Source organism: Plecotus auritus, assembly GCF_963455305.1.
Source record: "Plecotus auritus genome assembly, chromosome: 3".
Taxonomy (NCBI): Eukaryota; Metazoa; Chordata; class Mammalia; order Chiroptera; family Vespertilionidae; genus Plecotus; species Plecotus auritus.
Window position 1 is genome coordinate 96,412,867 of NC_137772.1, and position 27,621 is coordinate 96,440,487.

The 27,621-nt window shown below is 42.4% G+C and overlaps 2 protein-coding genes across 4 annotated transcripts in view; one reads left to right on the forward strand and one right to left on the reverse strand.

Annotated features, from left to right (window-relative positions):
• WDFY2 (WD repeat and FYVE domain containing 2) overlaps window positions 1-21,017 on the forward strand; it is a 324,311-nt gene extending 303,294 nt beyond the window's left edge. For all 3 annotated transcript variants that reach the window (XM_080662909.1, XM_080662908.1, XM_080662910.1), the window contains 5 exons: window positions 4,424-4,529; window positions 10,466-10,567; window positions 11,367-11,497; window positions 13,764-13,872; window positions 14,922-21,017. In XM_080662909.1, coding sequence (XP_080519035.1) covers window positions 4,424-4,529; window positions 10,466-10,567; window positions 11,367-11,497; window positions 13,764-13,872; window positions 14,922-14,951 — 478 coding nt within the window. In that variant the 3' untranslated portion in view covers window positions 14,952-21,017. The remainder of the gene's footprint in view (window positions 1-4,423; window positions 4,530-10,465; window positions 10,568-11,366; window positions 11,498-13,763; window positions 13,873-14,921) is intronic.
• A 1,362-nt stretch (window positions 21,018-22,379) lies between these two features.
• DHRS12 (dehydrogenase/reductase 12) overlaps window positions 22,380-27,621 on the reverse strand; it is a gene marked incomplete at both ends in the record, with an annotated part of 57,701 nt that continues 52,459 nt past the window's right edge. The window contains 5 exon segments of the mRNA XM_080660131.1: window positions 22,380-22,417; window positions 22,420-22,485; window positions 23,486-23,527; window positions 23,530-23,606; window positions 24,721-24,832. Coding sequence (XP_080516257.1) covers window positions 22,380-22,417; window positions 22,420-22,485; window positions 23,486-23,527; window positions 23,530-23,606; window positions 24,721-24,832 — 335 coding nt within the window.

Below are 27,621 nucleotides of genomic sequence, written 5' to 3' on the forward strand. Positions count from 1 at the left end.
GGAAATAGTTATTTTTCATAAAATATATGTTATTTATGTTAAAATGAAATGGATTCATCATTGCTATTTTCAAATGAATCAATGTTTTTTAATTTCTTGGTTTTTATTTCAAATGCAATAAATATTGATAGTTATCACTCACTTAAACAGCTCTTGGAGCCCTCAAATTAAGTTTTAAGAGTGTCAAAAGGTCCTGTACCAAAAAATGTGACAACCACTGCTTTAAGACAAAGCTACTCTTTTTCTTTCAGAAAGTAAATATGCAAATAAACACATGACAAGATGTTCAACATCATTAGTTATTATGAAAGTACAAATTAAAACTACAATCTGACGCTGCTATCCATATGTTATATGGTTAAAATTTAAAAGTCTGATCATACCAAATTTTGATGAGGCTTTGGAGGAATAAGAACTTGCACTGTTGGTGGGCATAGAAACAGTACACCACTTTGGAGAACAGTTTAGCAGTCACTTAAAAATTAAATGCATCTGCCATGTAATCCAGCCATTCTGGAACCATCCTATGTACTTGGTATCTGTCCATTCAAAGACTTGTACTCCAAAGAACATGGTTTTGTTTTTTGTAATCACTTCAACCTGGAAACAGCTGAAATATCCATCAATTGAAGAATGGATAAATAATGAATAAAATACAACTCAAAAAAACTGTCGATACACCGAACAAGAAAAATAAATCTTAAAGTAATTACACTGAGTAAAAGAAACCAAGCATTTTTTAAAAGCCCATACTATATTATTCTATTTTTGTAAAACTCTAGATAATGCAAGCTAATCTGTAGTGACAATGTTTGCCTGGGGGAGGGCTGGGGAGATTTGGGTGGGAGAGATTACAAAAGGACAAAAGTATACCTCTGGGGTGATAAATCATAATCCTGCTTGTGGTGACAGTTTCATGGATCAGTTGTACATTTCATGTATGTGCAGCTTATAGTATGTCATGCATTTCTTAATAAAGCTACTAAAAAACATTTTAAAAATGTAGAATAAAAATTCCTCACCTAATCACCACCAAAAATAAAGTGTATATACTATTGTATTTTTTTTATTTGAAACTGGCAGTCTCCACAACCCATTTTAATTATAAGAATTAACCAAAGAACTAACCTGTATTTCCTCAGGAGGATGTAGGTAATTAAGAACTGTCTATCATATGCAGGCATTTTAGCAGACTAACAAAGCTCACAAACACATATAACAAATTTCTATTGCAGCACACACATCACTTTTCATCCCCTTAAAGTGGCAAAAATGAATCCATTCATTGACATGACTCACGTAGCCTGTCTGTAGAAAAATAAGAAGCAAATACATATAAACTTAATATGCTTTGTAATCAAAGTTTCAGTATTCTAACTTGGAAATTATCTAACTAGGTTGGTGTCCAATGATTATTAGTGGTTAGCTCAAGTTATTAGTCTTTTTTAAGTTACTTAAAGATCTTGGAATTATCTCTAAGTTGATATGCTATGAAACATAATTGCTATTTATATAAAAAGTTTATCAGAAAAAGTTTTATATTTAATTGAACACAAATGTATATTTTTTATAATTTAAACATACAAGCATAATATTAGCTTATTTGGCCCATTATGCTATATAAATTTAAGAGAAATCAACCCAAATAAAATAAAATGTACAATTAAATTATACTTAACACTGATAAATCAGAGAAAGACAGTTGTGTTTAAAACTTATCATACTAGTCTCATTTGCCAAAGAGTTACCTTAATTTCGTGAACTTGGATTCTAAAATTTTTATTGAGTTAAATAACATTTTCTGTAAAATAATATTTATTTTTAAGTCTAGTAAATTTAAAGTTGTAGGGGTTCAATTTTCTTATTTTTTGTGAAATATAGGAATATTCCATTTGTAAGTACTTGTTATCTTTATTAACCAAACAGAACACATTTTATAATTTAAAATGTGCTATAATCTAATTTATTGATATGCTCTGGGAATAGGAAAATGTTCCATATACTACAAAAGATAAAAGCCTTGCCGGCTTGTGTGGCTTAGTGGTTGAGCTTCGACCTATGAAGGGTTCAATTCCCAGTCAGGGCATATGCCTAGGTTGTGGGCTCAAACCCCAGTGAGGGCATGTAGGAGGCAGCCAATCAATGATTCTCTGTCATCATTGATGTTTCTGTCTTTCTCTTCCTCTTCCTTCCTCCCTGAAATCAATAAAAATATATATTAACTAGAGGCCTGGTGCACAGATTCGTGCACTGGTGGGGTCCCTCAGCCTGGCCTGTGTGCCCTCTTGCAATCCGGGACCCTGCGGAAGATGTTGGAGAGAGAGCCAGTTTTGGCCCGATCCCAAGGGACCCCATCAGTGCACGAATCTGTGCACCGGGCCTCTAGTATGCATATAAGATCTTTGGTTAATCTCTTCCCACCCTCCCCCCTTCCCTCTGAGATTCATCAGTCTGTTCCATGTTTCCACCTGTGCATTGAGCATCTGCCCCTGGTGGTCATTGCACATCATAGCTACTGGACGGTCAGATGGTCGCTTAGGCTTATATATATATAGATTTAAAAGATAAAGACTTTTCTGAATTGTAGGCACAAACACATAGAGCTTAATAGCTTCAATTCTACAGCTTCAGCCACAGGTCAAAAGTAAACACAAAACATCACCAGTCCATATTTCAAAGTGCTGCTCTTCTTCCCAGGGGGCACAGAATTCTTAATTGATTTGAACTCAAAATAGAACAATATTCAAACAAAAATGACCAGGAACTCAGATTCCCTGCTCTCTCCCACCCAACAAAAATTATATCTCTAGAATTTTTTGTTAGTTATCATCAGCTTGTCAGACCAAAAACTGAATTCTCCATCATGGCTGCCACCAAGAGGGAATGATTTGTCAGCCATGCATGGACTAGAAAGAAAAATAAACACAAGTCAGTAAAGAGGGAATAAGAACTAGAGAAATAGAGTCAGTGTAGCTCAAGTCTAATGCTGCTGAGGATTCACTCTGGGAGCCAAGAAATGGCTTGCTTGTGAAAGCCACCCGTGGCGTGCTGCTCACCCCAGACAACACGGTTCTTCTGGCTCTGTTGGGTTAAATCTCCAAAACTTTTTAAAAATACCTTTTTTTAAATTAAATATTTATTGTTGAAAGTATTACATATGTCCCCTTTATCCCCCATTGGCCCCTTCTAGCCAGCTCCTCCCCCCAGGTGTTCACCACCCTATTGTGTGTGTCTATGGGTTTTGCATATATGCATACAAGTTCTTTGGTTGGTCACTTCCCACCCATCTACCTTCCCCTGCCTTCCCTCTGAGATTCTGCAGTCTGTTCTATGCTTCTATGTCTCTGAATATATTTTGTTCATTCGTTTATTTTGTTCGTTAGGTTTCCACCTATGAGTGAGATCATGTGATACTTGTATTTCCCTGACTGGCTTATTTCACTTAGCATAATACTCTCCAGTTCCCTCCATACTGTCTCAAAGGGTAAGAGATCCTTTGTTTTTTTTATAACTGCATAGTATTCCCTGGTATAAATGTACCACAGCTTTTTTATCCACTCATCTACTGATGGGCATTTGGGTTATTTCTAGATCTTAGCTACTGTGAATTGTGCTGCTATGAGCATATGGGTGCATATATTCTTTCTGATTTGTGTTTCAAATTTCTTAGGATATATTCCTAGAAGTGGGATCACTAGGTCAAATGGCAGTTCTATATTTAATTGTTTGAGGAAACTCCATACTGCTTTTCATAGTGGCTGCACCAGTCTGCATTCCCACCAGCAGTGTACTAGGATTCCCTTTACTCCATAGACTCACCAGCACTTGTTTGTTGATTTGTTGATGGTAGCCATTCAGATAGGTGTGAGGTGATACCTCATTGTGGTTTTAATTTGCATCTCTCTGACAACGGGTGACTTTCAGCATTTTTTCCTGTGTCTCTTGGCTAGCTGTATGTCCACTTTGGAGAAGTGTCTATTTAGGTCCTTTGCCCATTTTTAATGGGTTGTTTGTGTTCTTTTGTTAAGCTGTATGAGTTCCTTATATATTTTGGTTATATAAAAGATACCTTTTTAAAAAGGAAATCATGACTCTTGAATAAGTATAACATGAACACATGCACATAATTATTTATATAATCATTTAGGGAAAGAACCAGTAATACGTTACAACCAATTTAACAATCAGTTTTTCTCCTTCCATGTAACAAAGATTGGCTGGCCTCAGGATCTTAAATAAGCATTTTGACTTTTAAGCCTTGAGTACCCTCCCCACAGGGCATATTGACGCTTCCATCCCATTTCTAAGGTCTGCATTTGGGGCTCAGCAGTGAGTGTGCTCATTCCCTGACTGCTGAGCTTCCTTCCCTCTGGGCTTTCACTTGCTCTCCTGCACTGAGGCTAACTCCTGTTTTCTTTCATAGTGACAAAATCCAGGCCCTCTCCTATGCGCAGCACACGCGGCAGCTCATCTCATGTGGCAGTGACGGTGGCATAGTCATCTGGAACATGGATGTGGAGAGGCAGGAGGTAGGTGCACGGCTGCTGGGCTGGGCTCTGCCATTCTTGGCTATGCTGAAATACAGCTCAGCCAGCCCTCCTGCTGATTTCTTATTTCTTTTACAATTAAACCTTGAAATAAGACATGATATGTTAGAGGAAAAAAATTTTGGTAGAAAAGGAGTTTCTATTTTTTTGCCTCTCACAAATTGGCATTTAACATATAAGTGATGGATATCTCATAAGAATTTAGACTGACAGTAAGCTGTGTAGACTTTAAATGTGTTGCAACATTCACAACAAAATTTCAGGTGAGAAAAAGGAACCTTCTATTTTCAGATGATTAATCCTTGGATATAAAGTGCCCTATGAAAACAGAAAACTCGTGTATTTTATGTATTGATAGAAATGATCACTTGTGTGGGAGAAATAGTATTTGATGAAGTAAAATTCTTTAGTTATTAATAGAAATATTTAAAATAATTATTTTATGCTTCTTTATGAGTCATCTTCTAGGTAGTTCTCCAGATATAAATATATACTTTGACATTTTAAGCATATATTACTAAGTTTTACCTTTCTTTTTCACCTTTGAGTGTCTTAACAACTGATATGTTTACTGAATATCCCCTTTGACAAGTACATTGAAGGTAACTATATGTTCTCATTTCCCTAGAATGATGGTGGGTAAACTTTCCCATTGGCAGTGTATGCTTTTTATGTTTCAGAAAAGCAACACTTTAAAAAAAGACAAAAGTGCCCTAACCGGCTTGGCTCAGTGGATAGAGCGTCGGCCTGCGGACTGAAGGGTCCCAGGTTTGATTCCGGTCAAGGGCATGTACCTTGGTTGCGGGCACATCCCCAGTGGGAGCTGTGCAGGAGGCAGCTGATCGATGTTTCTCTCTCATCGATGTTTCTAACTCTCTATCCCTCTCCCTTCCTCTCTGTAAAAAATCAATAAAATATTAAAAAAAAGACAAAAGCAATTTCCCAACTTCTTTCCCTGCCCTCACCCAATCTCATTTCAAGAGAATGTTACCCACAATCTAATGCAGCCGTGGGCAAACTACGGCCCGTGGGCCGGATCCGGCCCGTTCGGCTGTTCTATCCGGCCCGCGGAGCCGAAAGAGCGGAGGGTTCTCTTGCTCTCCCCTCCGCTCCTTTACTTTGAATTTATATTAGTTCACACAAACACTCCATCCATGCTTTTGTTCCAGCCCTCCGGTCCAGTTTAAGAACCCATTGTGGCCGTCGAGTCAAAAAGTTTGCCCACCCCTGAATGCCTTTTAAATGTCAGTAATTAAATGCTTCAGAAGATTAAAACTTGATTTGCTGAAACCGTAAATCCACAGGAGTTCTATTAGTAACTAATTAAAATGACCATTATTATTAGGAAGTAGGGAATTATGGAATATTGCTTTTCAAAGTACCCTTTGGCTCCATCAGTATAAAGGCATGGAAATCAATGCATTGTGTGCTAGCCATGCTGGCCAGGCTATCCCTTTGAGCGTGCTTCTGCATGGAAGCTGCTGAAGGTGAGGCACAATCACAGCCATCTGCCCGGCCTCTTCCCTGGCCTAACTGGCCTGACCTGGGGAGGAGAGGACCAGTGGGCTCTTTCCCTCAGTGCACTGTGGGAGGAAGAAGCATTCCTCTACCCCCAAGGTCTTTCAGTTGGTCTAAGTTCAAATAGACGTGGAACAGATTAACAAAATAAAATAACCGAATGTGACACATACATATGTATGGAAACTCCACATATATGAGAGAGTCAGAGAACTTTCATACATGAGAGGTTCAAAGACAGAGAGGGAAAATGATGTAATAATGATATTCTAAGCTAGGAATCACCTTGGGGATTCAGAAGGAAGGAAGGTCATTGTAGGACAGTAAGAAGAGCATGTTCAGTAATTAGAAGTTTGCCCTGCCCTATAGATATTCTTTAAGGGACAGATAAAAGTTTATTTTGGCCTTGCAGGGTCTCAAGTGCCTTTAGCTCAAAAGAATCCCAATACCATCAAGGCACATCTTGGTGTGAGGGGTGACTCATTCTGAGCAGCAGGCAGGCTCTGCCCAGGATGGACAAAGGCCCAAAGGAAGATAATGAAACCAGGTGGTTGGTGGGCAGTCCTTAGAGCCATCTTGCTTAAAATTATGCCTTTTGACATCCAGATCTATGAGCATTCAGTACTTGTTGACTATTTTAAATCTTATTGAGTGATTCAGAACTCTAAATGAGCAGTGGAGATGGTTCCATCCATTTTTTTTGCAAGTGTCATATAAACAGAAATCCCGAGATGTATCTGTGGAGCGCCTTCCTGGTATGGCAAGTGCTGTGCAGTGCTCACCTAGGGAGGTCTGAGACTGATGAAGCAGTCCCTGCCCTGCAGCACTGGCAGGCTTTCTAAAAGAAAAGACATGTGAGAGAAAACTTAAGAAAACTATGAAATGGTACAAATGAATTAATTGCAGTAGATGTAAGGTAGGGCATTAGTTCTGGATATTTAGGAAGGGATGTTACTATTGTCATCTGATGTTCTCAGAGAAAGGTGTGTGGAAGGACATAGTTTTAAAAGATCGAGTCTGAACGTGCTCTGACCAGGACAAGAAACAGCAAGAGTAAAGACCAAATGAACATGAGCCATCGCACGTGGAGCATTGGTGCGCATGCACAGGGGAAGCTGACAGAGACAAAAGGCTGGCTGGGGAGTGGGGCAGACGATGAAGACATCAAGTGGCTGATCGCATTGGGGTTGATATCCCATAGGTTAATAAAATCCATTTTTTCAAAACTTTATCATTTTTTCAAAGTTTATGTAATATAAAATACACTTTGTAGAAAATTACAGAGTGCTCACTAACAAATAGAATGCAGTTACTCATGATACCACCAACCGGAAATATCACACTTAACAGTCAAGTATTCCTCCTTATCCTTTTCTCTACATATACACATATGGAAGATGTTTTTTAACAAAAAAATGAATTGAATTATACTACACATCACATGGTGACTTATTTTTTTCCCTTCCCCGATACTTACTCCCAACTTCCTCCTCATTCATAGACACCACTGTGATGCATTTGATATGCATCCTAAACCTTGCATGCTTCCTTATACAAGATGCAGTGATGTATGTATGTTAACGTTTTCTGTAAATATTCCTGCATCAGAACTGTTCTAAAAAAATCACAACATAAGTATGACTTTTAGGTGTAAAATGTCTCTAGCTAAAACCTTTGTATTATTTTTATTAAATATGTCTTTAAATTGACTAAGACATGAAAATTACAAAGCGACTTAAGGCTACTTTCTTCGGTTTTGGCTCAGTTGGTTGGGTGTCGTCCTGTGCACCAGGAGGTTGCTGGTACAATTGATTCCTGGTCAGAGCACATGCCTGGGTTTTGGACTTAATCCCCGGTGGGGAGTGGGCAGGAGGCAGCCCGATCGATGTTTGGCTCTTACATCAATGTTTCTCTCTCTCCCTCCCCTTCCTCTCTCTCTAGAAGGAATAAACTATTCTTTAAAAAAAGGAATTAGAGCTCTTAAAATGTCCCCCTTTTACTTTTCTTTTGAGAACATATATAGCTTTAGGTTTATTTCTGCTTGAAGGTAGGAGAATAGGCTAAATCCCTAAAGGTGTTCCTTAAACAGGTATTCCTTAGAAAAGGATTACATCAATAGAAAAAGGCCTTCACCCTAGCCAGTTTGGCACAGTGGATAGAGCATCGGCCTGTGGACTGAAAGGTTCCAGGTTTGATCCCGGTCAAGGGCACATGCCTGGGTTGTGGGCTTAATCCCCAGTGTGGGGCGTGTAGGCAGTGGCCAGTCAATGATTCTCTCTCATCATTGATGTTTCTATCTCTCTCTCCCTCTCCCTTCCTCTCTGAAATCAATAAAAATATATTTTTTAAAAAGAGCAGTTTCAAAAAGAAAAAGACCTTCCTAGGCCTTTACTATGCTGCTGTCTATTATGAATCTCAGAGAGGAAACAGGCTGTTGTTTACACGTTTCACAAACTTGTTTGATCTCATGCCTCTTTTACATTAAGAGTCAAATGGGAGTTCCCTGGAATTCACTTTAGGGAAACCATGGGATTGGGTTTATTTTTCAAGGTTCCTTGGGTTTGGTGACATGTGGAAAAAGATCAGTGCCTCTGCCAGGTGATGAATTTACAGAGATGAACATGGAACTGTAGAAGCAAATGCAAAGTCACTACCAGCCTAATCTATGAAGATTTACTAGAGAATAGCTTTAAACTTAACACAACTTTTAAACCTGTTTGACATAAGAGTATTCGTGATGGGGCTGGAAAATAGTGAACGAAGTCAGACTATTGTGTGACCCATGAGGCAAGGAGCAGAGTTTCAAACCCTGTTGGACTGTGCCACAAGTGGACAGGGACAAGTTGCATCTCTGAGTACCTACTGTGGTCAGGTTCTGTCCCTCCAACACAGATAGCTCTGCGTACATGTAATGTGCAATTACATAATTGTACACAATCAAAGCAAAAATAATTGCATACGGTCAGAGAATGAGATATAGTCCTGAATCCTCAAGGTGGCTGTCAAGACTGCTGATAAAGCCCCAGCTCCCCCTGAACACCCCTGAACTTTGCCTAGGTCATAACACTCAGCACTCTGTGCTTCTTTTCAGGCCTTTGCACTGATACTTATTAAATAATCATTATTAATAATACTTTCATGTTTAGCCTACCATGATGCTTCTCCATGAGATTCTTTTTATTCATCACTACATCCCAGGGCCTGACACATAGTAGACATCTACACTAATAAAAGAGAAACATGAAAATTGACCATACCTCTGCTACGCCCACAAGCCACGCCCACCAGCCAATCAGGAGTGAGTATGCAAATTAACCCAACCAAGATGGCTGCGGCCATGGAGCGAGCAGGAGGCTTGGGTTTCCCTGGCTATGGAGGAAGCCAAGCTTCCTGGCCTGCCCTGGCCTCTGCTCAAGGCTACAAAGTTTCAATTATAGAAGATAAATAAATCCCAACAAAAATGGCAGCGGCCATGGAGCAAGCAGGAGACTTGGGTTTCCCTGGTGATGGAGGAAGCCAAGCTTCCTGGCCTGCCCTGGCCTCCACTCAAGGCCACAAAGTTTCAATTATAAAAGATAAATAAATCCTAGATACCAGGGCCTCCGCTTGGGTCACCGGGGGGCGTGGCTGGCCTGCAAACCACCACAGGCCCCTTGCCCAGACCACTCCATGCCCCAAGGGAACCCCCACCCTGATCCAGGACACCCTTCAGGGCAAATCAGCCAGCCCCCACCCGTGCACCAGGCCTCTATCCTATCTAATAAAAGAGTAATATGCAAATTGACCGTCACTCCAACACACAAGATGGCTGCCCCTATGTGGTCCAAGATGGATGTCCCGATGTGGACACAAGATGGCCACCAAAAGATGGCCAGCAGGGGAGGGCAGTTGGGAGGGTCCAGACCTGAAAGGGAGGGCAGTTGTGGGCGATCAGGCCAGCAGGGGAGGGTAGTTGGGAGGGACCAGGCCTGCAAGGGAGGGCAGTTAGGGGTGACCAGGCCTGCAGGGGAGGGAAGTTGTGGGGGACCAGGCCTGCAGGGGAGGACAGTTAGGGGCAATCAGGCTGGCAGGGGAGTGGTTAGGGGGTTATCAGGCTGGCAGGCAGAAGCGGTTAGGGGCTATCAGGAAGGCAGGCAGGTGAGCAGTTGGGAGCCAACAGTCCTGGATTGTGAGAAGGGTCCAAGATTGGAGAGGTTGCAGGCTGGGCTGAGGGACACACACCCCCGTGCATGAATTTCGTGCACCGAGCCTCTAGTTGATAAATATTTTTAAATGATTGAGAAATTGTGCTTCTGTTTCTTATAAGCATATCCTGATTCTGTTTCATCAATGTAACTTATATCAAGAAACCCTAGGTTACTGTTTCTCACTGTGACCTGCTGTGTGTTTTATTTGACAAGACCCCTGAATGGTTGGACAGTGATTCCTGCCAAAAGTGTGATCAGCCTTTCTTCTGGAACTTCAAGCAAATGTGGGACAGTAGGAAAATTGGCCTAAGACAGGTGAGTGATATGGCTGCTTCATCAAAATGTAATAGTGTGATCTTATAAGAAATAGGTTTAAATTATTATCATGGAGTCTCTTTGTGAGTGCACATTAATTTGTTACCTTTATCTGCTGTAGCTCATTTCTACTGGATTCAGTTTTATAGAGATTTGTCCCCAGTAAGTAGTTAAGGTTATTGAAATATACCTTAAAGTTAGAAGGATCATGCTTTAGCTCATATTGATACCAAACCATGCAATTATAGAAGTGGTATTTATTTATTCTTAATAATTTCACTGGTCCTTCTTATGTCTTAGTTTTAGTTATTTGGATCTACTTATAATATGATATTTCAGTCTGATTCTATGCTTGGGTTTGGTCCTCCCTAAAACACCAAAAGTTGATTTCATTGCTCACCTAGATAAGGCGTGACTAGAGCATAGACAATGGATTGAATCAGGTTCATTCCAATTCTCCTTCATGAGGCAGCATAATCTCTGGAAATGGCACTTCCTCATTACACTCAGCTTTAAGATAACCAGACTGCTGGCTGGTTCCTCTAAAAATCATAGTGATGATAACCAGAGAGGACCAAGAATGGGGTAAGGAGGCAGAGGGGCGGTTTGCAGTCAGATATGTTTCCCAGCAGTCCTCATTCTGAATAAACACAACTGGTGTGTTCCTTTCAGTTTGGCGGGGGCGGGGGGGGGGCCATCTTGTTTAGCATCCTCAGCTAAATGCTATTGATCACTGCTGAGCATACCCCGAGACGCTGAGGCACGGCCGCCCTAACAAGTCTCGGTTCTCTCTCTGCAGCACCACTGCCGCAAGTGCGGGAAGGCTGTCTGTGGCAAGTGCAGCTCCAAACGTTCCTCCATCCCCCTGATGGGCTTCGAGTTTGAAGTGAGGGTCTGTGACAGCTGCCATGAGGCCATCACAGATGAAGAGTAAGTTCCAGCAGTCTGCAAAATTGTCAAGGTTAAAGAGAGAATGTGAACTGAGAGCTGCACCCAGCACCACAGTCGTGACTACTGATGCCCTAGTTCCTGCTGGTTTAGAATGTAGATCCTGGCAAGTGGGCAAAGCCCACCTTTCCACCAAGAGATTGTGTTCTCTTTGACTTGGGAGGGAAGAGTACACACAAAGAATGTATCCCTGTGCTCTTCTCAACCCGGGGTATGTGCATTGCAAATAAGTGTTCTTCAAGCAGAGCCTTCTGTATACTCATTTCCTTGAGAAGTGCTCAGGAGTTCAGAGTCCAGGATTCACTTTCTAGCCCAAGCTGGTATCTTCTACAGGAGCCAAATCAGCCCTAGGCTCTAGAGCAAGCATGTCAAACTCGCGGCCTCTTGGCCGCATGCAGCCCACAATGAATATTTTTGCAGCCCAGCCAATATAATGGTATATAAGAATTTTAATAAAAATTTTGTAACTTAATTTTTACAATATCCTGTTATAATTATTAATAACGAACTACAATGTTCGCTAATGACTGATTACTATAATCGTATTGCATTCATTTCCCTTACACGCCTTATGTGCAGGTGCACCATTTCTCTCCACTAATACTAGCAGCGAATATTTTAGCAGCCGATTGCCATGTCATTAGTCTTGTACTGACTTGTTTGGCATGCACAATAGGAAATATTTCACTTTCGGAGAACAAGAAAAATAGATTTATTTGTGTTACGCTTATTTGTGCAGTTACTCAATGTCTGGTAAGTTAATGTTCAAGAAAAAATATTAATTTTTATTAAAATGTTCTATTATTTTATGTTAACGTTTACTCATTTATTTCAGCCCTTTGTATTCAGCATGTCTCTATCGAAATAAACTTACGTTTCTATGAAAATTGAAGCTTTTGTTTTTTTGTGGCCCACATAAATTTAAACCTTGTTTATTTGGCCCCTGTTAGCTTTTGAGTTTGACCTGCTTGCTCTACAGGTTTCATTTTCCAGGAAGAGCTAAGCCACTTTACCTAAGAAACAAATGCTACCAGTTGCCCAGCTACTAAGATTTGCTGGTCAGTCTTGCCCAGAAACCCAGGACCTTAGGTTGCTGTGTCTGTGCTTAGTAGGTGGGACAAATCTATGCTGTCTCTTTAGTGTTGGCTAATTAAACACTGCCCCAAATGTAAACAGAGTGCTCTGCAACAAATTTGCCTTTTAGTGAATTACAGCAGAATTTCATAGGAAAAGGGCTGCCTAATGCCCCCACCCCTTGTTTATAGTAAAATCATGTAAGTACTAGATGGGTGTCTTAAAAGATGCATGTAAATGGAAACATTTAAAATGCACCAGAGTAAATGAGCATTTAAAGGGAATTCGTGGCAAATCAATAAAGTATTCTTTTACAAATAACCCTAACTTATGTGTTTTCCATTATTATTTATCCGTATCATATATAAATTAAAATGCCCTTCCAGAAGTACCTCTGTTCACTGATTATTTTCCACTCATCATACATGATGAAATGAATATGAGTTCTCATTAAATTAGAGAGCTGCATGTGATCTTAGAGATACTCTAGCCTAATTCTTCATTTTATAGATAAAGACACAGATCTAGAGGATCTAAGGGTCTGCAAATTAAACCTAAATCTTTAATTCTAAATATTTTAAAGTAACCGTTTTTATTATGCTGAAGATCTATTTAGATTTAGTTATAGATTAAAAGTAGAAAACAAACGTCTTAAGAAAGCCCACGGGAACATTGGAGAAAAGCTGTCTCCTTCCATGTCCCTGTTGCCTTTCCCACATCACTTCTCTGCCTCTTCTTGTGCCTTCAGAGCGCCTGGGCAGTTGACAGACCTTCTTACTAAAAAATATGCACAGATTAAAAAACTGCAAAACAGATAACAGTGTTTGGTAGACTATTTTACCAGCAAATCCTGATATAAGACTTAGCCAAAGCACTGAAGTATTTTGTTTTCTTTTTTTAATTTGTCAAAAACACAGAGATTTTCATAGGCTCTATTAGAGCAACAAGTAATCTATAAGGGACTTTTGAATCTCTTTCCCATTTTGGAGAATATCAGAATCCTTTACTTAAAAAAAACTTTTTTACCAGGGAATAACAGTAGATCTGAGCAACATTTCTAACAGTGGAGCCGTTTAGCCATTTGGCTAAAAATTAGAGTTTAATGTCACTCTAGATATCCTTCATTCCTATGTCATGACTTTTCACTCTTGGAAACGTTCTTTGCTTCCTCCAGACGAGCGCCCACAGCCACTTTCCACGACAGTAAACACAACATTGTGCATGTGCATTTCGATGCAACCCGGGGATGGCTACTGACTTCGGGAACTGACAAGGTTATTAAGGTAGGATGCTCTCTCACGTTAGGAGCTTTCCATGTTTGGTCCTGTGTGAACATACAGGAGCACCAAGGCTATGTGAAATCTGCTCAGAAGGGCTCCCTTGGCAGTGAGCATTATACATACAAGGCCCATGCCAGGCACTGCGTGTACACACCAGGATAAGACATGCTTTTGCCTGCAAGGAACAGCTAGTCAGTTGGAGACATACTCTTAAAAAGACAGTTAATAATAGGTCACATATGCAGTGGCCAGAAGAGTAATACAGACAAGAATTACTTTAAGAGTTCCATACAGGGAGGCAGTGCTACTGGAGGTAGCTCTGTGAAGGAGGAGGGATTTGAGATGAGCATTGAATGAATGGTAGAAGTTGATAAGCCAACAATTAATAAACAAGACCTTTTCCCCGTGAGATCAGTTAGTCCACAAGCATCCCTCCAGGGTCCCTCTGAGGACTACAGCAGAGATCCCGGGTAGAAGGGGCCACACCTGCCTCATTTTCTGAGAAACACACAGGCATATAGCACAGGCTTGCCCAGCGCACTGAGCTCTGCTTCCCAGGCTCATTCTGGTCCATTTTTAGAGGCAGCAGCAGGATAAGGTGGTTAAAATAACCCTCTTTGGAAGCTGCCAGGTCTCTGAAACTTTAAGCAAGTTTAAAATAAACTCTGGAGACTCAGATCCTTTATTTTTTAAAATGGACCCCTTGAATTGTTTGGAATATTAAATGAGATAAGATATTGAAAGGACACAGCAATCCCTAGCACCCATTTGCTGCCTAATATAGCTTAGTTCCCCTCCCCCTTAAGTGACTCTAATCTGCTTTTAGTCTCCATTAGCTGGATGAAGATGTCCATCTGCCATGGTCATGTTTTTGAGGTTTATGTTATAGTACTTTTTGATGGAAAATACTATTTTAAAGATTTCAGAGTCATGTTAGTATAATTAGTTGCTTCTTAAATTAAAAAATTTACTTGAATTTAATTATAAGGATTGGTTATCATCAACACAATGTAATTCTAGTTCATTGTATATCTTCTTTTTTCTTTTTATAGTTGTGGGATATGACCCCAGTAGTATCTTGATGACACTCCCAGGCATCTGAAAGATAGTATTTACTCAAGAAATGATTGTTCTAATCCAAATCGTTACTGGAGCTGTAAAGCAGACATGTGAGAAGAGAGAAACTAAAGAAACTAGCTGAGTTTGCGTATTACCTGCGCACAGTGGTGAGCCAGTGAATGAACACTTGGAGGGGACTCTTTCAACTTGTTCATACAATATAAAAGAAGATATTTTTTTAACAAATGGTTTGTACAATCTGGCTTGCTGCATTGTTTGAGTATACTGTAAACTCTGTGTGGGGTGTTTAATTTTTATATTTTCAACACTTCATTTTAGTTGTTGCTTTGTGTGTCAGAGAAATGAGGGAAATGTCTGTTCAGGGTATTTTTGGTCATTTTAAAGCAGTTTCCGTGTTTTCTTCACTTGGGCACGGATCACGTGGTCAGCATCTTTTTCTTCTCTGTATCTACTCTAACCTTCATCTGCTTTTCACCAGAGTGTATGTATTTACACTGCTTATAAACCGTGTTTCTGCTTTCCTTGAAATCCTCTTCAATTGAGAGATTTGGAAAACCATTCATGTGGATTTACCAACTGACTTCTTGAATCACCTGAAGAACGATGTGTAATGTCTAACTTATCCATGTTCTTATATTGAGTAGAAATGACCTGGTGTTTCTGCCTCCGATTTCTCTGTCTTTCCCATATTAAAAAATGCCATGAGAAAACTGTTCCCAGCCATTGTCATCATGGGAGTAGATGATTATAACTCAGAGCTTCAAGTATCAGTGCCTGGATCGTTTCTAATTCAATTGGAGCCTTCTGAGCCTTTCATGTTTTAGTTTTGACACAGCTCTCCCTCACTTGTATTAAAAACAAACAAAATCCTATGTCCTTAAAAAAAAAAAAGGGTATCTTTAAGCTATGTTTTTGTGTGTGACATCATCTCTGAACTTGACCATGTTCATTATGTGAGGTTGAATCCTGTTCTCTTCCTCACCATCTGTATTTTCTCCCCCTTTAAAAACTAGAACACTTTGCACACTTATACTAAAACTGTGTTGTCTGAGACATAAAAGGTACTGAATCTTACAGCTCATGATGTCTTCCTATTGAAAATGTAAAATGGGGCTTTAGAAAATGAGTCTGAAGAACTCTGATTTTAAGGGAATCCGATCAAATTTGATAAAAGTGAAATATTCTGTGTTTTAGTGACTCAACTCACGATATTGAAGTCCTTTTTTAAAAATCTTATTTTCACCTATAAAAATAGAATTTAAATGAGTGGGCAAGCATGCGCTATGTGCCTGCCCCATTCTAAGCATGTTACATGGTATCACCTCATTCATCCCTCACCTGTCGGGGGGTTTTGTGGGAATCACTAAGTCTCTTGGGGATTACTACCAGGTTAAATAAAACTTTACAGGTAAACAGACCAATTACTTGGGCATTCTCTCCAAATCCTACCTCCACAGTCTCTTGTTCATTTCTGATTTGACAATTTTTTAGTGGTAAATCCTCCCGATTTTTTTCTGTTTTACTGGAAAGCAAATTTTTCACTCGTGACCATTAATTGCTTTTCTTTCTAACCAAAAGAACTACTACCAACCATACTTGGGTACCACCCCTAATACTGACCTAGCGTGCTTCCTGGGGAAGGAGCTTCCTAGAGTGACTGCTGCAGCATTGGTGCTCCCCCATCAGCCACGGGACACGACAGTCATTGCCTGAGACATCAGACCAGCCCACGTGACCATACTCTAAGCTCAGATGCACGCATGTGTGTGCACAGAAGTGATTACCAGTTGTCCCTTCACTGGCCCCTTCCACATTACCCTTGCTTGCCATCAAGCTGTTAAAGTCAGAGTCTTTGCTGCATGATTGCCCTGTGAGAGAGCTTTAAAAAGGGAATTAAATTAAAAATATCCATGTGTCTGTTTTGTAATTTATTACTAGAACCTGCAGCCATTACTAAGTTGCACATAATGGAGAACTATGTTGGAAATGAATAATAGGGATGGATCACTCTGTTTTCCAGCTTTTGGAACATGCAGAGAGGAAGACACAGTGTTAGAAAGGCAGTAGGTCAGGCACCCAGCATGCCTGGCATGGACCTGAGTCAGGTCTGGATGAGCTCACACCCCATTTGGGAAGGTGATCGTCCCTGTGGGATCACATGTGCACCACGGTGGCTCTGTCTGTGACCCTGCATGTCACTATAGCCATCTCCCACCCAGCGTGGCTGTACCCCAGCCCATAGAGCCACTCGGAGACTGAAACCACTTGGCACTTGATTGGTGAGAAGAGTCGCAATCACAAACCATAGCTATGTCAAGGTATCCATTGCTCTGCCCTTTTCTTTCTCTTCAAGTAAATGGGTGCTTGAATTTGTATGTTTGTAATACTGTGAATTATGTTGAATCTCCACTGTTTTTGTAACTCAAGAGATCTATGTGCTGGTGTTGGGTGTCTTCCAAGCATTTTATGGAAATGGAGGCTTCATTCACAAGGGAGGAAGCTGGCACCCACACTTGCCTTTCCTCCTGTCTAGGTGAACTGTCATAGTCCTTGCTTTGCCCTATTGGATTTGCACTTTACATACATTTTTCTGTGTTACTTCAACACACAGCAGCTCTGGCAAGTAATGCCTAGCATGGCTATGTTGGGAAAGTGGCAGAACTGCACATAGTTCTTTCTTTGGTAGGATAAAACCAATCCCGTGCTCTCGGTTTCTCCAAAGAAATGATATTACTGGAACCTTTAACTGCCTGTATGTCTCCTCAGTAGCAAAGGTGGTTTTACATTAAGCCCTTGAAGTTGTGTGTCTTTTATATGAAGTCAGTCAACCATGATATATTTGTTTGAATTATTCAAAGAATCATAAAATCATGAAACTGGAAGGGATCTTCAGAGATCTAGAATGTTCCATACACAAAGCACTAGTTCTACCAGGCAGTTAGACTAGCTGAAGTGTAAACAAGAAAATCTAAAAGAAGGATTTTCAAGCAACAATTGCTTTTGAACACTACCCGGTAGTTGCACGAGCGAGGGGCGTGACTTCAGTGCCTTGAGACAGGGCGCCTCAGGAACCAGGTTTGTTCCTTATTACGCAAATCTGACACTTCTTATGCCCCCAGCCCTGTGGCTATGAGTGGGGGGTGGGGCGTACCATGTAGTAAGGCAATCATTGCAGGTCTTCATCAGTATAAACTTTCCTACACTTTCCCCACAGACCACACAGTGGTAATACTTAAGTGGAAATCCAGGGGCATTGTAAGCGCACCTCTACCCCATATGTCTGAAGGCTCATAACAGGTTGCCCTACAGCATTTGCCCTTCCTATGGAACATTACCTTTACATGTTTTGAGATTAATTTTTTAAAAGCATAATTTATTTTTGCTTAACATTAATCTATTTTTAAAGCCTGAATTTTGACTTTTAAGCAAAGCGATAGCTCTAAACTATGTATCAAAGTTACTGAATATAAATATTCATTAAATGACACTCTTGGTTTTGCTTTTTCATATAACTTATTGTATATAAAGACCTTGTTCACTAAGATTTACATTTTAAAGTGAAAGGAAGCATTTTGCTAAGTTAAATAATGCTAAGTTAAATTTTTCCTGATGTGAAAGCATGGATATCTAGCAATTTGACTGCAAAACACAGAAATTAAGTTCCTTTTTAACACTCAGTTATCTGGATAATCCTTGAGATTCCAGTCCATTTCGGCCAACCATTTAGTGAGTGCTCACTCTATGCCAGGCTTTGAACTAGGCCTGGAATGACAAGGTCCATTTCCAGGCCAGGGCAGAGGCCACACAGATGTGAAGATGGGTCATTTCAGTACAGGGTGGGTGGGGCCAGAGGGACTTTGCTGAAGAAAGTCTTTGCTGATCTGAGAGCGAGCTAAAGGGTGAGTTGAGGAAGGAAATGACTTTCCGGGCTGCAGAAACAAAGGCCCATGATCTGGCATCAGCCTGCTGCATCGGCTACAGGTGGTTTGCAGTTGCCAGAGAATATCAAGTTCTGGGCTGCAGTCCTGGAGCCTGAGCTCTCCTCACTTTGAGACACAAATGCTCATGACTGCAGAGAGGGCGGCAGCACATAGTTGGCCTTGAGGCGTTTGTTTACTTAGAGGCTCATCAGTTTTAGAGTCAAGGTTTTCCTGCAGTCCAGGCTAGTATCAGAGTTTCTTTTTCTTTGGAAATGCCTAGCATTGTTATCTTAAAAAGACCCATGGTAACTAATTTCTGAACTTTCTGGGTACACAGCCCCTCACTGGAGGCACTGAGGTGGATAGAGCTGGAGACCACGCATGCATGGACTTGGCCTGGAGGAATCTAATAGCACAATTACGTAAATGGGCTGAGCAAGCTTCTCCCATTTGCAAAATTAACGACCTTGACCTGAGCAGGAGGAGATTGTTCTAGACAGCTGGCATCACACTTATATGCAGAGCCAACCCTTTTGGTACAGAAGCAGCATCGTTTCAGTGCAGTGTGGCAAATGTGATAAAATCCTCATCACATGGCCTTCTCCAAGCGGAAGGGAACTTTTTCCTCAATTCAGTGACGGTGAAAGGGGCTCTGCCCAGGCAGGGGCACGCCCCGCCTCTCACCGTGGGGCTTGGCACTTTCTAGTTCCTGCTGTTCCATCCATTTGCCTTTGTCCTTCAGTACCCAAGTATCATATGTCCATAACTTAGTTTCAGAACATCCATGTTCATATTTAAACTTCAACTTAACTTTACAACCACGTATTATATACTACTGGTTGAGGGGTTTTAATTTTGTCTTTAAACATTGTCCTTCCCACTGAGAAGCATATTTAGGCCTAACACACCAAAGAAATATCTAAAAATTATATCTGTCCAAAATTGGAATGGGATTCCTCCTTTGAGTTTCCCATGCCAGGGAATGGAAACCGTATGGCCCCTTGTCAGTGATGTGGGAAGGAGATTACGCCTAGAATAAGGGTTGAATTCAATGATTGTTCTTAGGAACCCTTCCAGTCCCAAGATCCTGTGATTCCATGAATGTTATTTATTATTGAACTGACCTAGACTGTTATCAGTGGCCGACCCACACGCAGCTAACTTAACTCAAATAAATGGGAGCGTATCGCAACATCTTTGTCTTCTGTTCTGTCTTAAAATGTTCACGTTTATGAGTCAAAAGTGTATCTGACTTTCTTGGAAGAGAAAGCGTCAGGGACTACAGGTTGGTTTAAAAGGTTAAATTTAGAATCTGACCTTGATATTCATGATTCTTTCCTCCCCTTTTCCCCCCTTGGTTCTCTGGGAGGCATGAGAGGGAGAACTATAACATAAAAAGGGAAATGGTTTGAAAAAAGTGTTTCACTTACATACACTTTTTTTCCCGTTTAAATGGATGACTACCTTAATGTCAGTAGCATATACCAATATGAAGTATGGACCAAAATACTGTGTCATTGGTAACCATTGTGCTCTCATATATATTGTGTTTTATGCCATTTGCCTTGCTTTTAAATGACTTTTTTTTTTTCAATGTACTGTTTTGTGAAAGAAAATCTATGAAAAGTAAGACTGTTATTAACTGGACAACAGGGAAGGTGCTAGCCCCACCTCGTGCCTGTCGACCACTGTAGCCATAACCAGGGGCGTGGACATTTCTCCTCTGCACGCCCAGCAGTCTGTGGCCACGCCAGAGCCTGGCTGCAGCGGGCATGTTACTTGAGGATATTTTTTTCTTTTTTTTTTGAAGAGATTCTCCAAGGGATACAGCTGAAGATGTAAAAAGCCTGAAGATAGAACAGATTTCTCAAATGTGGTTTCTGTCACTGATTCCACCAACCAAACCAAGCAGCCTTGACGTTGACTTCCTGAATGTGATCACTGGGACTGAGCAGGGATTCCCTACAGTGTTAAAATGTCTGTATTCAGTTCTACTTCAGATGCTGCTGAATGTTGGGAATGTTTCTAAACTCTGCTCACTGTCCCACTGTGCTTCCCTCCAACTGAACTGTACATGGAGCCATTACCAATGTACGTTAGCAACGCAAAGTCGCCTCCATGGTTTAAAATAAATATCTGTGGAAATTATCCTGCATCTGTGGCCCCATCGTTGCTGCTGTCCAGCTATAACACATGGCCATATACACCCCAGCAACGCAAAGTCACCTCCATGGTTTAAAATAAATATCTGTGGAAATTATCCTGCATCTGTGGCCCCATCGTTGCTGCTGTCCAGCTATAACACATGGCCATATACACCCCAGCAACCTGCTTTGGGGTTAACCATGGGGGTGGGGGTAGGTCTCCAGCCCACTCTTACTCAGCTGTCAGGACCCTTAGGTCCTGACAGCGGCCTGGAGACAAAGGTGAGCCACCATTCACCCCAGACTCTAAGCACAGCAAATGGGCTGTAGCATGTAGTCCTTTTTATGTTCTCTGTTACCTGTAAACTTTCCAAGTGAGGACAAAGGGCTTCAGGGCAAATACAGCCAGGGAAAGCCTCTCTGAAGTCTTTAGGCCCATTTTATGGACAAGAAAGTAGGCAGGAAGAAATCAATGGTCTGCACAATGTCCAACAGCCAGTGAGTGGGGTGGCTGAGAAACACTTCACCCCAAGCCCCTGCCCCTGGTGGTGCCCCTCCCTCCGCTCACCTGTGCCCCAAAGCCTCCCCCACACCAAGCACCCCAGAGGCCCGGCTTTCCTCCTTCAGAAGAGGAGAGGTGCAGTCGAGTGGAGTCCATGCTTGCTGGCCTTTCTGGCAGACGCACCCAGAAAACCCCCTTCCTTGGGCTCCTTGGCTGAGGACCTGAATCAGCACCTTGAGCACCTCCGAGGAACCGCACCTGTGCCTGGCTGAGCGGTGCCCACCTGGGTTTCCCTCCACTGTGGGCGATGAGTTATGTTTATGTCACCTTGAACACCAAGAATGTGTGTAAATATATTCTACATCTGTTCATTGGTTTGTTACAACTTTCCCTGAAGTCACTAGAAAGTAAAATGGTGTAATTTAAAGGTTTTATCCAACCGTAGCACTAGAATGCTAGGTGCATTATTGAAGCCACCCCTAATCTTAAGCAAATGTAAACTAGGCCTCATGTAATTTGTTTATGTAAATAGGCACTGTCCCTTGGTTACGCCCTCTGCTGATGCACAGTGCATTCACTCCTCCCATTTCTGCTCCCCTCAGACTGACAGTGTGGGTTCATCTTAAATGCAAAATTCTAAAGAAAATCACATTCTCATAATGAGATTGATACAGGAAAAGAACCTGTGTAAATCCCTGGAAGATGAAGGCTAACTTATTCCCAGCCATAGTCGTATTTATTTTAAAATAAAAGTTCCACCCCTTATAGGTTCCTCATTGTAACAGGGGCATCTTTGTGGGGGGAGGGGAAGTGAAGTATGCTTTGTCCCTGCTCCGCACCTTCTCATGTTTTCTGGCTCCTGGCCTATTTAAATCTCTGAGCCAGCTCTTCCAGGATTTCTGTTTCTCCTCTTCAGCTGGTGAGGAGGATGTTCTAGCAAGAGGCAAGTATGTGGGAACTGATTTCTGATCTAAAAATGAGAGGGGCGTGGCTGGCAAAGATATGAACTTTGCGCCAGCCTGGTCTGGCCTCTGTCTGCCGTGCTTGGGCCCCAGGTCAGTCATCCCACTGATACCTGCCAGGGAGCAGCCCCCATGGGAGTTGTTCCTGCCCGAAGGGTCCCACAGAGTGTCATGACTGCGACAGAAGGGAGATGGGGGGGGGGAGGAGTGGATGACTGGAGCTTTGCAAGTAGCTGAGGGGAGGGTCTTCAGGCCTATATCCTAGCTGGGAGGCATGGGGCGAAGAGGGTGGTGTGTTGGGACCTGGTGGGCAGTAGCCAGGGCTGGGAAGGAGCACGGTGGGAGAAAGCACACCATCCTCCACGCTGCGGAGTCACCAGAGCTTCATAACAGCTCAAGTTGGGGTGGTTATCTATGACGGGAAAGAGAACCGAGAGAAGACCCTAGCTTCTACCCAGGTCTCTTCTGCTGCATCTTCTCTCAGCATGCCTCCTCTCAGAGCTCGCCCTCAGTATCCTGTCCAGATAGAGACAAAAACCTGAACAGACACAGGGAAGCAGGGTCATAGTGTTTGCTTCATGTTGCTGCTCTAGATGGCCCATTCCCCTGGGAACACTCCACCCAGTGCCCACAGGAATGCCTCTACCCAGACCAGGAATTTAATGACAGGGATCACAACCTGAGCACTTATGTCCTCAAGGCACCTATTGAGTTCAGAAAAATAGATGAAAAACAGTCTGTGTGTGTGTGTGTGTGTGTGTGTGTGTGTGTGTGTGTGTGTGTGTGTGTGTGTTATGGGGGCGCGGGAGGGCCGGAGGGGGCAGAGTCAGGTGAAATTCTTCACAAAACTCACCTGATAGGTGAAGGGCCATCTTGCCAAGGAAGCCTGGGCACAATTCCACCCCCACCCCTGGTTTCATGGGAAGGAGAGTACACCTCAAGAGACCCCTAGCCTGTGGTTTTAGGGAAAGAGGGTAATCAGCTGCCTTCACACAGGGTGCAAGTCACCTTGAAAGAACAGGCCACTGGGCTGCACAGTGGCGACAGGGTAAGCGCCAGCCTCAGGACGGTGTCCACCACCAGGGCCACAGAGCACAGGGTCTTGAGCCTGGCATGGACAGCCTCACAGCTGTGAGAAAGGGGATGGGGACACAGGTCGATCAGCACAGCAGTCTCAACTGAGGAGATTGTGGTTGGCTTCTTTTTAATACCAGGATAGTAATAAGGAATGGGGCCATAGATTACTTTCTTTCTACTTCAAAATAGCATTTATCCAATGGGCTCAGATTCCACAGATTCTTATTTTTTAAAACTCTGGGATCTAAGTGGAAAGTGCTGCTCACCAGATTATGAGAGTGTTAGGTCTGATGTCCCCAAGGCTCCAGGTCACAGGCACCCAGACTAGCCCATTTCCTGAGAACAAAATCAACTACAGAGCCCCCTCACCCCCTCCTTCTAGCCTAGGAAACAGGGGCTCCACTGAGACTCCCACCTCCTGGGTTAGCATCTCTCTACAATGATTCTGACCTCTCTCAGGATCCTGGCTGATGGTTTCTTGGGCTGATATAATGTTTTCTTCCTTTTAAGGAGAAGTAGAGTAAGAAGGGATAGAACTTTACTTCCTCAGCCAAACTCCTCTGCTTCTTCCTCCCTCTGCATGTCTCACCCCAGGCTATATAAAAGTTCCTCACCTAGTGTTCGCTGGCCAGGCCCCGTGGCCCATGCCCCTCAGCATGCCCCTATTGCAAGTGGCCCAGACCTGACTGCAGGCTACACCCCAGACCTTGGGGAACATACTAGTAGTGTCCCTTCAGTGAGCACATTGGAAAATGAAATCATTCTTTCATGAAGCCAAAGAAAGAAAAGAAACCAGAGAAAACAACATTTGAGAGCTGTAATGAAATCAGGGGATTCTACAGACAGAAAGAATCATCTAATTTAAGGCTCTCATTTTTTAAATAAAAAATAAACTTTTTGTTTTTACAGAAGCTATAATTGTGCAAAAATTAGGAAACACCAATGAACAAAAAGAAAAAAATTGGACTTCTAGTCAAGATGGTAGAGTAAGTAGATGCTGTGTTTGCCTCCTCCCATGATCACCTCAAAATTACAACTAAATAGAACAACCACCCTTGAGAGCCACCTGAATACTAGCTGAATGAACTCCTATAACTAAGGATATAAAGAAGAAACCATGTCAAGACTGGTAGGAGGGGCAGAAATGTGAAACTGGCTGGCCTCACACCGTATGTGGTGGTTGAGAATCAGAAGGGAGCTCTTTCTGGGTTTTGTGGCTCAAGGCCCCATAAGCAGCAAAGTCTCCTGTGACATCCTCTACAAGGCAGTGTGGGAAGCCTGCACAGGAACCAGTGCAAGTGCTGGAAGTTTTTGGAGACTGTGGAGCAGCAGATCAGCTTGACCCTCAGAAGGACAAACACTCTGGGTTACCTCAAGCTTAATTCCACTCCCCGCCCCAAGTTCTCAGTATATGTTCTGGGAGACCAGCAGCACTGTGACAAGGCCAAGGTTGTGGATATCCCTGACACGGACATCAAAGCACTGAAGAAACTCAACAAGAGTAAGAAACTGGTCAAGAATCTGTCCAAGAAGTATAATGACTCTTTGGCTTCAGAGTCTTCTGATCAAGCAGATCCCATGAATCCTAAGCCCAGGCTTAAGTAAGTCTGGCAAGTTCCCTTCCTTGCTGACTCACAATGAGAGCATAGTGGCCAAAGTCAATGAAGTGAAATCCACAATCAAGTTCCAGGTGAAGAGAAGGTGTGTGTCTGACAGTGGCTTTTGGTCATGTTAAGATGACAGATGATGATAAGCTTGTATACGACATCTACTTCACTGTCAATTTCCTGGTGTCATTGCTCAAAAAGAACTGAAATTGGGCTTTATACATCAAGAGCTTCCTGGGCAAGCCCCAGTGTCTGTACTAAGGCACAGCTTAATAAACCATACTACTACTATTAAAAAATAAAAGAATCAGGAGGGATATCTCAGCTTCTAAGGTCCCCACTGAGGATCAAGGGGTCCCAGCCCACAACCGGCTCCCCAGTCCACAGCACCAGTGCCAAGAAGAGGAGACCCCACAACACCTGGCTGTGAAAACCAGAGGAATTTGTGGCTGACTGAGATGGAGGGCTCCTGGAGTCCTAGACACAATTTTAAAGGGCCCATGCATAGACTTAATCACTGATGGACTCACTTACTCTGAGTCCAAGTAACAGCTTGAAAAGCTGCAGGGACATACCTAGAGGAACTGAATTGTCTGGCTTCAGAGTGATGGCTTAAGGGGCAGCTCTCCCAGACAGAAGTGCAGGTAGGTGCCATTGTTCCTTTTCTAAGCCCTCCACCCACTCGGCACATGCTGGTGCCATATCTGAGTCTCCATCAAACTGTCTAGCATCCCTCACACCACCCTGGAGATTATCTGAGACCCCTGCCCCACCCAACTCATACACAGGCCCAAACCTCTTTCAGCAGCAGTTCCTCACAAGTGACCAGCCACCACCACTCTGTGGACTTCCCTAATATCTCTGAAAGGTCCACAAAACCCAAACACAAAGTGGCTGCCCTCGGTGTGCCATGTGCCTCTTGCTAAGTGGCTCCCAGCCTGGCACTGGTGGCAACTGGTTTCAGTTTGAAGTATAGCCTCTCTTAGGTGCCTACAAGCCCCAAGCAGCTACCAGCACAAAAAGATCACTTTGTTTCTCCTACCAGGTGGCCGTGGGTAGGGCAGAAGCAGCAGCTGACCTGGGCCTACACCAGAGAACCTCCTAAGAGGGCTCGTAACCAATATACCTGGTGGCCAGTTTCAGACCATATCAGCACACCACCCAATTAACTCCACCAATGACACACCCAAAAGGTGGATTAAGTAACAAAGCCCTGCTAGAGCAAATTTCACTCTGTGTGGCCAGACCTCATACAACAACTTGTCTGCTATAGTCACAGCCACCCCTCCCAGCCAGTTAGCCTGAGGGTCAATCCCACCACTGATATGCAAACAGCAATCAAGGTTCAACTACAACAGGAGGGCACACAAAACCCAGCTCAGGTGAACAGGAAGACTGCACTACTGGGCCCCACAAGATACCCATTATACATAAGGCCACATGGCCATGACTGGGAGATGTAGTAGGACCACCTACATACGAAGGTAAGCCAAAATGAGAAGGCAAAGAAACATGTCCCAAGTGAAAAAACAGGACAAAATCCAGAAAAACAACTAAACAAAATGGAGGCAGCAAGCAATTTAGCAGATATAGAGTTGAAAATACTGGTTATAAGAATGTTCAATGAACTTATGGGAAGAATAGATGAACTCGCTGAGAATTTACGCAAAAAGATAGAAACCAGAAAAAATAACCAGTGAAAAATGATGAGTATAATAACTGAAATGAAGAATACACTGGGAGGAGTCAATGGCTAATTATATTAAGCAGAGGAACTGAATCAGTAATTTAGAAGAAAAAGCAGCAGAAAACACCCAAGTGGAACAACAAAAAGAAAAAAGAATTTAAAAACATGAGGCTAGCTTAAGGGACTTCTGGCACAACATCAAGCATACCAACATTCACATCATGGAATGCCAGAAGGAGAAGAAAGAGAGCAAGGGATTGAAAACCTATTTGAAGAAATAAAGACTGAAAACTTCCCTAACCTGGCAAAGGAAATAGACATACAAGACCAGGAAACATCAAGAGGTCCAAACAAGATAAACTCTAAGAGGTTAAAGACAAAGAGAAAAAGTTTAAAGTGGCAAGAGAAAAAATGCTTCTATAAGACTGTCATCATGGATCCAAGATGGCGGCGTAGGTAAACACCTAAACTGCTGCCTCGCACGACAATTTCAAAACTACAACTAAAAGACAAAACGTCTATCACCCAGAACCACGGGAAAGCTGGCTGAGTGGAAGTTCTACGACTAGAAGGAAAGAGAAAAGAGCATTGAGACGTGCACAAGCACTGAAAAGCTGAGGTATAGAGGCGCGCGAATTGGGCTGGCAGCGGGTGACTGAGAGCGCTGCTTTTTTCAACCCAAAGGGAGACAAGCTCCCAATTACTCTGAACTTCAGTTTCTGGGGAGATGCGGGGGACCCAAACTCCTATGGGGAGAAGCTGGACTGTCTGCC